Here is a 13,207-nt window from a genome sequence, read left to right as displayed (position 1 = left end):
AGCTTGTTTCGTTTTTAAGGAAAACTTAATATTTTTTTTATAGCACTGACTATATCCAGTGGAGCTCCAATTGCCTTTCTCTGCAGCTGGGGATGCTTAGACTTTGCAAATGAGGCTCCAGAATCTCAAACTGAGCACTCCAAAAAACCAGGACATACAAGACAGTGGCTGCTAACAAAAACTTTGTTGTAAATCATTTGCCCAGGACTGGGCGAAACAGAGATAGAAACTAGTTCTCTCAATAGCTTTCAACCACCTAAAGCTCAAAACCAAATCATCCTTTCTCATCCTACTCTTCTATTTCTTGTGATATCTTCCAACTTCTGCAATGAAACAGGTGATGGTTCTCCAGCGCACAATTGTGCTTCATGTGCAGAACAGATCCACTCATACACAGCACGAGCTGGGACCCCATGGAAAAGACTGTGGAATCATGTAATTAAAGATTAATGATAAGCAAGGGCTGACTTACAGCTTCTAATGCTGTAATTTCTGAGTGCTTCAAGGTTGCACCTTTGTTCTCTTAATGGACCCTTCTGTGTGTGATTTCTTGGAATTTTTCCTTATTACTTTGGGGGTTGGTGGTGTGTGGGGAAGAAAGAGCCCACAAATTCCTTCTGTGGGGCCCTTCTGACACCTGCACATGTACCACGCTACTGGTGTTGGAGACTCCTGCACAGAATAAGCTGCATCTTGGGGTGAACGGGCTGGTGAATGCTGAAAGTCTTTAACAAGCAAGTGTGACGGGAGCTTTGCAGGGTTTGTTAGATACTTGAGTAAACTCTTTATCCAAACTGCAGGCTTACGTCCTATCCAGAAAAGGAAATGCCTCCTAACAGAACTGTTTATTAAACTGAAAACAATAGATTTCTCTCTTAGCTTGTTTTCAAAATCAGCATGGTTGCTTCAGCTGAAAAAGGCTGCACAGAGTGTACAACCTGAGACAGGATCTGTCCTGGTCACAACTCTGAGACACTCAGGTGTGGTCTCCCGATGGAGCACTTTCTGGGAGGTGTCTCCTTCTTTGCTTGACTCCAGCCTCCTTCCTACATGCTGTCACCAGCCAAGAAAGGCTTAGTGGACACCGCACGTCCCACAGCCGCCCATCTCTGATGTACAGCCTGCACCTATGTTGCTGCACCCGTGCTGTTGCCAGGAGGCCTGGGCAAAACGCGCCGGGCCACCTGGGAGCAACTTCCATTACAGCAGCTGCTACAGACTCCTACCTGGTCCAGCTCCATCTCATCAGGTGTCCGCCACCGAGCAGTCGGGCTGCTGGTGCTCTGATCCGCTGGCACAACCACGATATAGTACCACCTGGGAAGGAAGGAAAGCATAAGCACTGGACCTTAAGTCATCTCTCTGGCAGGTCACTGAATAACACATGCCATATGCCTCCCAAGGATGACCCGCTTCTCTCCGTGGCCTCTAAGCAGCAAAAGGGTTCAGTAAGGAAGAGGCTGGTTTTCCAGCTGCACCGGAAAAGAGAATACTCCAGTTAGCGCTCATTAGGTTAATGAAGATCTACAGACTGTGCTCCAGAGGGTGGTGTAGGAGCTGTGAGAAGGACATTTATATAATCGGATTGTAGCAAGAACCCTGGGGGAATTGTGCTTCAGCACAAGGATACCACAGTAACAAATAAGACTTCCACAAACTCGCTTTTTTAATCTCCTTGAGGCTTTAGGCATTATTTATTTAAAGGATATTATACAGTGTCAGAGAAAGTCCCTCCTGATCCTCAACTGTGTTTTTGCTGGTAGCATCTGGAGTATACCCACCAGGGTGAGGGCAAACTGTCAGAGAATTGTCTTAATTTTATTGCACATAAATATTTGCTCAGAAAGAGCCAGCAGCGTGATCCCATGTTACGGGTGAATACCTGGCTCTGTACCACAGCCAGCTTGGAAATTCACTCCCAGGTTACAAAATCCACAGGTTGGCAGAGGTCTGCCCTGCCCTTTTTTCCATCTCTAGCCTCCCACCCTGCCTTTTCTACCCAGGCACAGCACCTACCTAACCGGCACAGTGGTCTGGACTTTGGGAAGGGTGAGCGTGAATTTTCCTTCCTGTATGTACTTGTTTGTGGCGATGGGTTTGCTTTGCAAGACATCAGGAGCGGTGCGGATTGAGACGAGGTGCTGGAGCCCCCCAGCACTGCTCCCACGATTCATTAGCACAAAAGAATAGTCCGTGTCTGGCTGGAGGTCACTTATGAGTTTCTTCATCGAGTGGCCGTCCACCTCCACACTCTGGCTATTGTACAGAATCTGAAACGGGAAAAGGACACGCTCATGCAGCCGACAGCTGCTGATGAAAACTCACACTCAAAATAGCAGCGCTAGAGACGACAATTTGGCTCTGGGCCCTCCCTCAGGTGGTTCAGCTACTGTGCGCTTCGTAAACAGCCATAAATCTTTAGTTAAAGAAGAGCAACCCCCAGCAGAGGGTTGAGCTGTGTTCCCTGCGCCTTGCAGCGACGGAGCAGAGAGGGTCACCTCAGCAAAGCCCGGGTGGCCGATGCCAGTGGTGAGGCTGGCGGTGCCACACGCGCTGCTTTTCAGCGCCGGTTCGGGGGAGGAATCCAGACGGCCGTGCTTTGCCCTCGTGCGGAGATGAATGGGTCTTTGTTCCTTGTCTCACAAGGCCACAATGCACAAATGCTTTTGGTGTAAAATCCCGTCTGCTTTGAATTGGTGTCACTCCCATGTCTACCAGCTGATGCCTGATCGACTGGTAAATGCAGAGTATTCCCCTCCCAGCAAGGTGACTGGAGGGGGGTTACACGCCTCACCAGTGATCTGACAAATCCTGCACAGGGCTCACAAATTGGTACCCGAAACAGCGGCTCTGCAGGTGTGACACCCTGTTGCCATGACAACAGATGCTGGTGCTGCGCCAGCTGTGGGCAGGAGATCAGCGCTGCTTTTCGCTGCTGTGCTTGCAGCGAGGGGCTGCTAGGCAGCCGTTGGTGGCGCGAGGCAGCCCCCACCCCCCCAGCTTCCCCCCTTGGGCCTGCTGGCCCACAGCTCATGACATTTTCTCAGCTCCCTCTTGCAGATATGTAGGACCTCCATCTCCCCCAGGGCACAGCAGCCATGGCACTGCTGTATCAGCCGCGCCAAACAGCCTGTCTGCCCTGGGAACCTCGATCCCACTCCTGCTGGAGCAACTCCTGCACCCTGAAACCCTGGGTGCTGCCTCTGCAAAGCCGGAAACTCAAACAGTTCCCAGAGACAGAGACAAATGGGGTACAGAGAACCAGAGAGACCAGAGGTTGTGCCCCAGCTGTGATAAACCAGCATCTTTCCTTCCACCGGGCGACCGTCCAGCATGGCAGGGGAGTGCTGAATTCCTGGTAGTGGTGCAGAGACACAGCATTCCAAAAACTGGCAATGGCAGAGCTGCAGCATGTTAAACCATGGCAGCTATTACATGCCACTGGCAAAAACCACAGAGTAAAACGTGCTCTTTCCAACAGCAGCCTTCAGAGAGAGAAGACAGTTTTGTGGAAGAAAAATTACTTGAAGTAAAACAGATTTTTTCACCAGCTGAGCCCACTGTTCGGGCTGAGACAGGCAGCAAGGGAGGACCAAACTTTCCTTCCAAGTCACCTTTTTAGCAGGTGGCAGAAATCTGCAGAATGCTGCCGGCTCGCTGGGACAAGGGCAGCTGATGAGCACTGCTCTAATATTTAGTGCTGGAGCTGGGAGAAGGAGGGAAGCTCTGGAAAGAGATCTGAAGGACAGCGGAGCACAGGGACCAGACTAGGCCTGGAATTTGCAGCTCTGCTTTTGTGTTATCCAAACAGTGATACCCACAGCATGCTAGAAATCCTCGTCAGGTCACTTTGCATGGAGGTTGGGACAGGAATAAGAGCCCCAGCTTTTTTGCTGCTGAGGAAAGACTCCCAACAGGTAACAGAGTAGCAGTGAGGAGCCAGGAATGAAGAAGAGATGCAATGAGTCTTGTTTGTTGACATGCTCCAATCTTCAAGGATGAACTGCAGAAATAAGTACCAAGTACCAAAATAACAGAGGTTTGCAGGGACAAAGCCCCTGCTGGCTGCCCCATGTGCAGGAAAGGCTGTCAAAAGTAGGATGGCTGGAGGGAGTTCTCTGCTCTGACTCCTCATAAGATATTTTCTCCTATGCTTTAATCAATTTCTCCAAAGACAGACACATCAGATGGGTGCTAAAGTGAGTGCAAAAAGCTAAAATGAGGAAATGCTTCTCATAGTTCTGGAGTATCACATACTCAGTTTGCAGGTTTCACCCTGCTCTGCCACAGAATTAGGCACGACAAAGACAGGAGCACCAGACTTCCAAGTCATCCTAGTAGCTTTGCTGTCTGTCCCAGCACCACCCCTTGCAATGATATTGCAATAGCACAGGTCCAGATATTCCCGATGAAAGCAAGTCAGGCCTGTCCTGAGGGAGCAGCAGGACCTCGCTTCATGTGCTCCAACACATACTTGAACAAAATCAAACTTCCATCATTAAGAGCTATGCTGGAAAGATGCAAAGCCCTGAGTTCTGTTGCCTCTCAACTGAGATTTCTCATGATGAAGTCTTCCCTAACAGAGGTATCACCAACAGCTGCTGCGTGTGCTCTAGGGAAGACACTCACCCACCAACTGCCTGCACATGGGGCACCTGCTGGGGACAGAGCTGTTCTTCTGTGGCAGGAGGAGGCGGAAGAGACAGCCAGGCACTTCAATTCAGAGTTTCCCTGATAGCTCTGCATTGGAAAAGGCCAGGACACAGTCCTCGATTCAGTCCTGACACCTGTTGATGATGTTTACTGCCATGCACAGAAATTTGTGTCCAAAGACAGTGAAACTGGCATATGCAATGTTCTCCTGAGGCATTCTCCACCATCCCCCCTTTTCACAGTTGCTGTAGCAGTTCTACGTTCCTTTACCTGCCATAACACATTGTCTTCTCAAATGTTATGCACCATTAGTTAAGACCTCTACACAAACCTTACAATAATGTAAGGGCTCAGAAACAGTCATTCATGTGCAGCTGCAGATGCCCGGGAGCTCAAGCAGGAATGCTATTTAGAGATTGCATCATGGCCCAGTGGTAACTACTTAAGTCAGCAGCAAATTTGGCCCAAGGGCTCTAAGCTGCCAAACATTGCTGACTAGCCCATGGATTGCTGTAAAATGTCATTTGTGCTGCTCTTACTCACAAGAGAAGATTTGCAAGGCTAGGTGGGTCCAAATGTCGCTGCTAAAGGTCTACTGCTTGATTTCAAGGCAGTAAAGAATGTATTGAACTAAAAGATGAAAAGACACGTAGTGTGCAACACTGGAGAAGATAATTGCTTGATAGAGAAGTAGATAGGGTTGCCTTTTTTTGGGGCAGAAATAATTACTAATTTCTGTGGGACGCACTGTGAGAAAGCTCTGCCCAGCATTCTCAGGGGTAATTTCTGAACCTGTATCATAATCATTTTCAAAAGGTGCTGTTTCTTCTCCCCATTTGTAAAATACCTTGTGATGCTGCCTTCTGTCCTGCTCTTAAGTTGAAGAATGCGTCTCAGAAAAGTGCAGTTTCCCCAAGGAGAAGGTTGCATCTATCTTGCACTTTCCATGAAAGCTCCAGAACAGCTTTCTGCAAGCACACTGGAATAGAAAAGGAACAGTGCCTCTGGTCCACCACAACTGCTGGGCAACATTTTACAAGAATTTATCTCCTGGACCAGAAGAAGCTGTGAAAATTCCCCAAAGAGAAGTCAAACCTTCATTATTGATTTGGTAGCAATGAAAATACCTAAGGTCTCAGTTCATCCCCTATAAAAAAAAATAGCACCAGTCCTGCCTGTGCCTCACTATTCAGTCAGAACAATATCTACTTTAATTAAATCTGTTAAAGTAGAATATGACACCCTTTGGGACATAGAATTAGCATGAGACTGTTTATCAAGTGTAGATAATACTAATTGTTCCCATGGAGATTTATCTGCTATGCTAGTTACAGTATTAGGCTTTGGCCTCAGCATCCCATGTTCCTGAATTAGAGGAGAGAGGTGAAACTTGTTTATAAAAATACAGCATCCTGAAGGTTAAGGATTTCTTTCGAGTGGCACAGTCAGTGACCTGGAGCTGACCCTCTTAGCTCCTGGCCTTGACTCGTGTGGGTCTGCAAGTCTGGGAATATTAATAGAAAGAGGACACTATTAGAGAAATATCCTCGTAACACTCTCGTTTGCATGACTGCTCTTCCGTTAGCAAGTGGCTAATGCCATCTGCTCCTGTGTCATCTGAGGGTTAACCCGCAGCAGGGGCAGACCCTGAGTCACCGTCTGTGTAAGCAATGCAGTTAGGAGGCTGAGACAGGCATCAGCATTACGCCGTTGGCTCCCGGCTACCTCCAACCACTCCACCATCCTTACGTGGTAGTAATGCTCCAAAGGTCACACTGTCCCTTTCTAGCACTGCGCTGTCAGACAGAGACGCGGGCTTTGTGCCACAAGAATAAGGCAAGACGAAGCAGACTGGTTCTTCAGCAGAGTGCAAAGTAACAGGGATCTGTGAAGTTCCTTGCGGCCAGATATCTCAACGCTGATCCTAACGCACCCTACATCTGGGAGAGCTTTGAATATCACAAACTCTTCACAAAAGCCTTGTCTGCTTCAGCTAAACTCTGCATGTTAACAAGTGTCTGCTATTGATCATGGTAATTCAGCTTCAGGATTTAGACAAGGAGAGTTAGCAACAAGGAAGGGGAGGTGCTCACACACTTTGATGTGGATGCAGTTCAAGACCATCCCCTCATTCTCCTGGCCATGGTCTGCCCCCCAGCTCATGCAGAACTTGCATTTGCTCTTTTGGCACAGCACAGTGGGGTGCATGTGAAAGGAGGAATGGAAGTCACGCTGCTCCCATCCCTGGCCACCTTTGCAAGGGCAGCAGATAGCCACTGAGACTAGGTGAAAGATTATCCTTGGCGCTGTGACATGTTGGTCTTGTTTCTTAACCGAGAGAAGTTGCACTGAGATATGCAGAAATTTCCACCACACTTTAGTCCTTTACCCATACCAGTGATCCATACTGGAGGACAGACAAGAGCAGGAAGACATTGGGTCATCAGTGCTGTCTGTGGCCTGGTGGATGATACCACATCCAGAACTGTGCTGAAGAAAAGTGAGCAGCAGCCATTCCTGCAGAGTTCCCTCTGCACTGACACATCTTGTGCTGCTCACACCTGTAACATCTTCTGGAAGGGTGATGATGCTTCTCTCCTTCACTCCCAGAGATTACGCATCTGCCCTGATGCTCCGAAGTAACTCATAAAGGCAATCCAGATGTTTGAGACAGGATGTGTTACAGAAGGAGTCATTCTCAGTTTGACTCACTGGCTGGTTTTCAGATCACTTTGTCTTGGTGATCTCTTGCAATTAAATCACATTTATAACTTTTCACACTTCAACTCAGAGTCAAGCATCAGGACAAGCTTGTGTAACCACTGTCACGGAGCTGCAATGGCCAGCCTGACCAGCAGGCCTCAGCTGAGTGATGTCAGGTAACAAGATACTTGAGAAAGCTCATGGAAGAGTGAAGCACTGATTGGGACTGTGTGGACAACCACCGCAACTGCTCATGGGAAAAGTGTCAGTAATTTGGGGTGCCGGACCAGTTTCCATTTCCCTTTGAAAAGGGGTGCTATCGAGGGAGGAGTGGGCACTTAGCAAAAGTTGCTATAGCCAAGATGGGTGTCTAGCTGGATGGTGAGAAGCCAGAAATACGTATTACAATCCCTGAGACATCTCCATTCTCAGACTGCCTCTGTCCAGTGCAAGCCTTCACTACTTGGCCTTTCCTGTTGGCGTGCTTCAGCCAACATTACTCACTCCTGTTTTCTTACCATGAGCCAAATGCTTACTGGATATTCCACAACTGATCAAAACAGAAAGAAATCAACAAAACTACAACACCTTCTGGCCTAAGAGTGAGAGGACGGAAAGCAAGCAGCAGCGTGCTCTACTGTGTGCCATGGTTCATGTGTGGGTGCCCAAAAGCAAGAGTGGCTCCCTAACCTGGGCTTGGAGATCTGAACTCCAGAAGACCCCAGGCCAGTGAGCAAAGTGACCCTGCTTTGCTGGTCTCTTGTCTGATGGCCTGAAAACATCATGTGGCAGGTCAAGATGCTCTTTCCACCGTCCTGCTCACTGCCACAGGTGGAGCTCCCTGTCCTCTCCCTCCCACCCTTACCTTAAAAGGCACTGCAGATTTATACGAGTCAGGCACTTCCCAGCTCAGCAACACAGACGTTTTCATGACGGCATTGACGCGGAAGTTCTTAGCAAACACTGAAATGAAAAACAAGATATTTGAGCACTGTAAGGCCAAGTCAGGAGGGAGCCAGGCAGCAGCTCTACTCCAAGTCTCTCTTTGTCTAACTCAGCAGCAGAGGTCAAAGAGTTCAGCTACAGCAGAGAAGCGAGAGATGAGGAGAAAAGAGCAGCAGCCTTTTACCACGTCTCCAGTCTCCAGTGGAGTTTTGCTTTTTGACTATACTTTCCAGCATCACAGAATGGAAGTTGTAGGCTGAACTGTAGCCTTCCTCTCTCCCCCCTCCACTCACACTCTCTTGGCCCTTTGCCATGATCAAAGAACAGTGGTGCTCAGGTACTGGATCTGCAGATGATCCTACCCAGCTGTCTGCTCCAGTTCAAGCAAGAACCTTTCATGTACAGATAAAACAGCAAAGCGTGCCTGTGGAGCGACAAAGGCAATTAAACTACCATCAACGCCCCTCTCCCCCAAACGCCAACTTTAAGGAAACCTTCGTTGAGCCTCCCCTTGCTGAGGTGGTTTTAGACTAGGGAGCCACACAGTACCTGATCTCATTAGTCAGAGCAAAGGGGAGCGCAGCCTCATGAACCGAAGCAAAGGTCCCTGTCCTGGAGGCAGAGCTTGCTGTTAGGGCTTGTTAGAGAAGCACTTACCTTGCTCAACAGGCATGGTCCGGGACTGGATGCTGGGGCTGAGCGGCCCAACCCCCTTATTGGTGCGGGCCCGCACTTTGATGTCGTAAGTGGTATCGGGCTTCAAATTCATCAAAGTGATACTCGTGTCCTTGGTGATGTTAACCAGGTCCTGCTGGCTATTTATGTCCCTGTATACCACTGTGTAGTTAACGATCTTGCCGTTTCTTTCTGCCAAGACTGGGGGGTCCCATGCAACTTCTGTGGTGGAAGTGGTGAGACCCACCACGCGCAGGTTCTGTGGAAAGCCGCTTGGCACGTCTTCCGCAGTAGTGATCTCCTTCTCAAACTCCTCTCCTGGACCAGCTCTGTTCTTGGCAGACAATTTGAAGAGGTACGTGGCCCCCTTGTGCAGGTTGGTCACAGTGTAGTGATGGTCTCTCTTCCCGAAGTCTATCGTGTTCATCTTTTCCTCATCAAGACGTCTGTACTGCAGCCGGTAACCCAGCAGCTCCCCTACCATCTCCTTGGGTGGGTGCCACTGGATGAGGGCTGTGTTCATGGCTGTCGTGCTAATCATCATGGTGGGCTTCCCCGGGACTGCAACATAAACACACAATGACCATCTATAGCCTGGGAGGAGGGGAAGGAAGAACCGCTTCTGTGCTGCTCGCTCCATGAGGATTGAGGAAAGTGGGAAAGTTCAGACAACAGGGTGAAGAGGACGACAGACAATTCACATGGATAGAGGCAGACCGACCCTAATCCGGTGGCGAGGGAAGCTGGAGCCAGCCAGCTCTTGGCTGCCATTTCCCATGTGCTGCCATCTAAACAGGCAATAAATTCAGCCATATCCAGCCCCCAAATTCATCCCCTTTTACAGGAAAGGTTTAAGGTACCTCAAAGCATCATATTTATCTCAGAGAAGATCTGAATCCTGTCCTCCCAATCAGTGGTCTTCAGACACTCCAGCTAGCGCACAGCACCAGGCCATGCTGGCCCTAGTGCACTGTAGCACAACAGACACAGAAGCCCGAGTCCAGCGCCCTGATCTGTCTGGAGGCAGACAAATTTCATCCTGAAACCTTGCAGTTTTACCATCTGCAGAGGCAGCGAGCAGAGCTGGGCGGGCTGTTTGCCATCAGAATACATTTTGGTTTGGCTGATGAGCAGATTCGTGATGTCAGTGTCGATGTGAGAGGTGAACACAAGCGTTCCACAGGATTTTTGCTTATGCTGCACAAGTCAAGGGGTGTTGCCGTCACTGGTTAGGAACTGATGGCTTTAAATTGATGGTTTAATACCTTGATATCCTTCAGTTAAAAAAAGGATGCGTCTTCACTTCACATCAGCTCAGATTTGTAAACAAATCAACTGATAGGGAAGAATCAAAGGGATGGGGCCATTGATACGAAAATGAAAATGAGATTGCAGCCAAACCTAGTCAAATATCCTTGCACGGTTTTGAAATCTATGAGCCCACAGATGAGCACAAGAGAAAAACGTTTTTGACAGAATTATGCCCCGATTTTGCCATCAGAGGGCGATACCAACACTCCCCTTTGAGGTCAAGCCTGCAGACGCGCCTGTACAAAGGCAGCTCTGGGGGTGGTTTTGTAGGTATTTAAGACATACAATTACATTTCCACTGCCAGTGCCATCCTCCTTGCACTCATAATACAATGTCTAGCAGCAGCTAGTATTAAGGGACACATTATTTTCAAAGCTGATTCCGAATATTAACTTTAAATGTGCATCATAACATGGGAAGACCCACTGTGGTTTACAGTGCAACACCGGGATGTTTAGGAAGGCTTTCCTGTTTATAGGACAGCTGTAGCAATTTGATGAACAGAGCATACATCATGGCGAGGCACAAGGGAGACAGCATTTGAGATTGTGACAGTGGAAACTACCTCTGGAGCTCCCCATATGCAGCGCGGAGGAGATGGCAAGCTGTTCCTTGTTTAAAAGCACCAGGAACAAACGCTCTTAGTTTGCACGAGCTCCATTCCCATAATAACAAGTGGTAAATACTGTTCCTGCGGCTGGTGTGAGGAAGCAGCAAGACTATTGGTTGTAGGACAGGTCTAGTGAGTGGAAATCGAGGACAAGACAATGTCAACTAGTTGGTGCCATTGCCAAAGGCAAGCTTGACCGCATCCGGAGGACAGCACCTGATGAGCTCCTGGGTGCCCCCGCTCCAGGCCGAGGCTCCTGTGTTGCACTAGGCACAGGGTACGAGTCTCTACTGAGACAGCAGAACTGAACTGGCTGGGATCACCAGGACCTAGAAGTTGTGTCCACAGCACTCCTATGGCAGGATTTGTTGTATTCCAGATTTTACCACGGCTCTAGGAGCAGCTGGGCTCAGCTATGTAAGCCTGGGGAGGCAGGAGTAGCGGCTATGTAAGCCCCGGGGAGAGCTGAGAAGCACCTCTGAGAAGCCAGGGGCCATCCCAGGCGGCACGGCAGTCACCGCAGGAAGCAAGAAATGGCACTTGCCTAGGGAACAAGGTGAGGACAGGCCATGACTCCAAAGCCGAGGGAGGGCCTGGACTTTCAGGCTTTCTCTTCCCAGGTCTCTGGACTACGCAGATGAGCTCAGACCCATGAGTTTCATTGCTCTCTCACAGGCCCTGGCAGTGTCTGTCCATCTGTTTGCTGCACTTTGCTCAGATGATCCAGCGGCAAAGCCTGTAATTAAGGGCTGGAGAGTATGTACCTCTGCAGCATCTCCAGCCCTCTCGCCTCCTTCTGTACAGGTACCTTGGCCATACTCCCCATACACCTCTTGGGATGTTTTACCACCACCCCTACAAGGCTGCGGCATCTGCTGCCCACACTCACCTGCCCCTGTGGTGGTGATGACTTTTGGCTTGCTGCGGGCACCATCTCCTTTGGTGGTGTAGGCAGCGACCGTGACGGAGTAGGTGGTTTCCGGCAGCAGGCCTCCAATGACTGTCTCCTGGGAGTGCATCCATGAGGCAGAGAAAGAGGCAAACGAGAAGAGCAAACAGTTGTTACTGGAGTGAGCAAAAGGAGGGCACTGGGGTCGGCGTCTCCAACAGCAACACACCGACACACTCGCTGGCTCACACTCATGCATTGCACTCCAGCACAGACATCTCGCACAGAGACAGCAAACAACAATCGCTGTCACTCCAACACTCACCTGCCTAATTTCAACCCCTGCCTCTAACATTTGGCCTTTCCAGGGACCCACCAGCAACCTGTGTCAGCAGCTGTGCTCTCCCACAGCTTCTGCCAAGAGGGAGATCTGCTGCAGAGATGGTCCTGGGTGAAGCCAGAGCCACCCTGCCGCAGCAAGCCTGAGAGTAAGAGGACTGTGGAGCTGTGAACCAGAGCAAAAGTCAGTTCAGCTAGCTGCGGAAACCTCTTGGGGGCTAATTTGGGGATTTTAAAAGTTGCTTCTTGCAACAGAGCCGCAGGGAGCACAGAGAGGCAACGCAGGGGCGGGGGGCCCCGGGCAGGGAGCACCTGCAGCGCTACAGCACGGTGTTCATCCTCCTTGCCAGGCACAGCGTTGCGGGGATGGGACGAGGTCAGTGCAAGGCGTTGGCAAGACCTGGAGGGAAAACCCTGTGCCGTGGGAGGTCTGGGAGAAGGGCGGACTCGGCAGGGTGCTAGCACCCTTGCAAGTTCTGGCTTCCTCTGGGCAGGAGGAGGGCATGGCTCTGCACTTCAATTTGAGATCAAAGAGGGGAGCACCGCTCCTCCCTCCTGGCCTCCAGCAGCAACGTGACTCGTGCCAAGCCCAGCTGGCCAGGCCTGCAAATGAGCAAGCACAGTGAGCTCAGCCGCTCCCAGCAGCTCTCTGTGAGCTCAGGGCAGGTACCCCTGAACTGTGTTCATCTGTGGGATCTGCTATGAAAGGGACCAGGGCCATTGGCACTAATAACCCATCAGGTGAGGGAACAAGAGACAACCAGGCTGGAGAAGGGGCTGGGAAGCTTTTGGAAAGGAGGCAGAGGCTCTGGGTTGGTTATTTACTCTTTCAGACAAGGAGAAGAGCAGAGACGGAGAGGGTTAACCTCGAGTCGCTGAGGACAGGCAGCACAGGCACTGTTAGATGCTGCTCCAAGGGTCTGATCTCTGCCCAGGGGATCCCTGCCAGCTTCAGGGGTACGAGGGGCGCTGGTGGTTGAGCACAGTCAGTCTCCCATCACTCACACAAACACCCACGCTATTAAACCTGCTGATTTCCAGTCAGTGCTGCTGGTTCAGGTTACCTGCCCAGGCTTACTCA

At 50.1% G+C, this 13,207-nt stretch overlaps 1 protein-coding gene across 22 annotated transcripts in view; it reads right to left on the bottom strand.

Annotated features, from left to right (window-relative positions):
* PTPRF (protein tyrosine phosphatase receptor type F) overlaps nt 1–13,207 on the bottom strand; it is a 388,339-nt gene that overhangs the window by 40,784 nt on the left and 334,348 nt on the right. For 17 of the 22 annotated variants that reach the window (XM_054833252.1, XM_054833259.1, XM_054833256.1 and 14 more), the window contains 5 exons: nt 11,788–11,905; nt 8,959–9,537; nt 8,222–8,319; nt 2,017–2,270; nt 1,227–1,317 (listed from right to left, as the gene is read on the bottom strand). In XM_054833252.1, coding sequence (XP_054689227.1) covers nt 1,227–1,317; nt 2,017–2,270; nt 8,222–8,319; nt 8,959–9,537; nt 11,788–11,905 — 1,140 coding nt within the window. The remainder of the gene's footprint in view (nt 1–1,226; nt 1,318–2,016; nt 2,271–8,221; nt 8,320–8,958; nt 9,538–11,787; nt 11,906–13,207) is intronic. The other 5 variants (XM_054833271.1, XM_054833272.1, XM_054833273.1 and 2 more) reach the window with 1 other exon arrangement.

The sequence above is a fragment of the Grus americana genome, chromosome 8, assembly GCF_028858705.1.
Source record: "Grus americana isolate bGruAme1 chromosome 8, bGruAme1.mat, whole genome shotgun sequence".
Taxonomy (NCBI): Eukaryota; Metazoa; Chordata; class Aves; order Gruiformes; family Gruidae; genus Grus; species Grus americana.
This window is presented reverse-complemented; position numbering and strand designations above follow the sequence as displayed.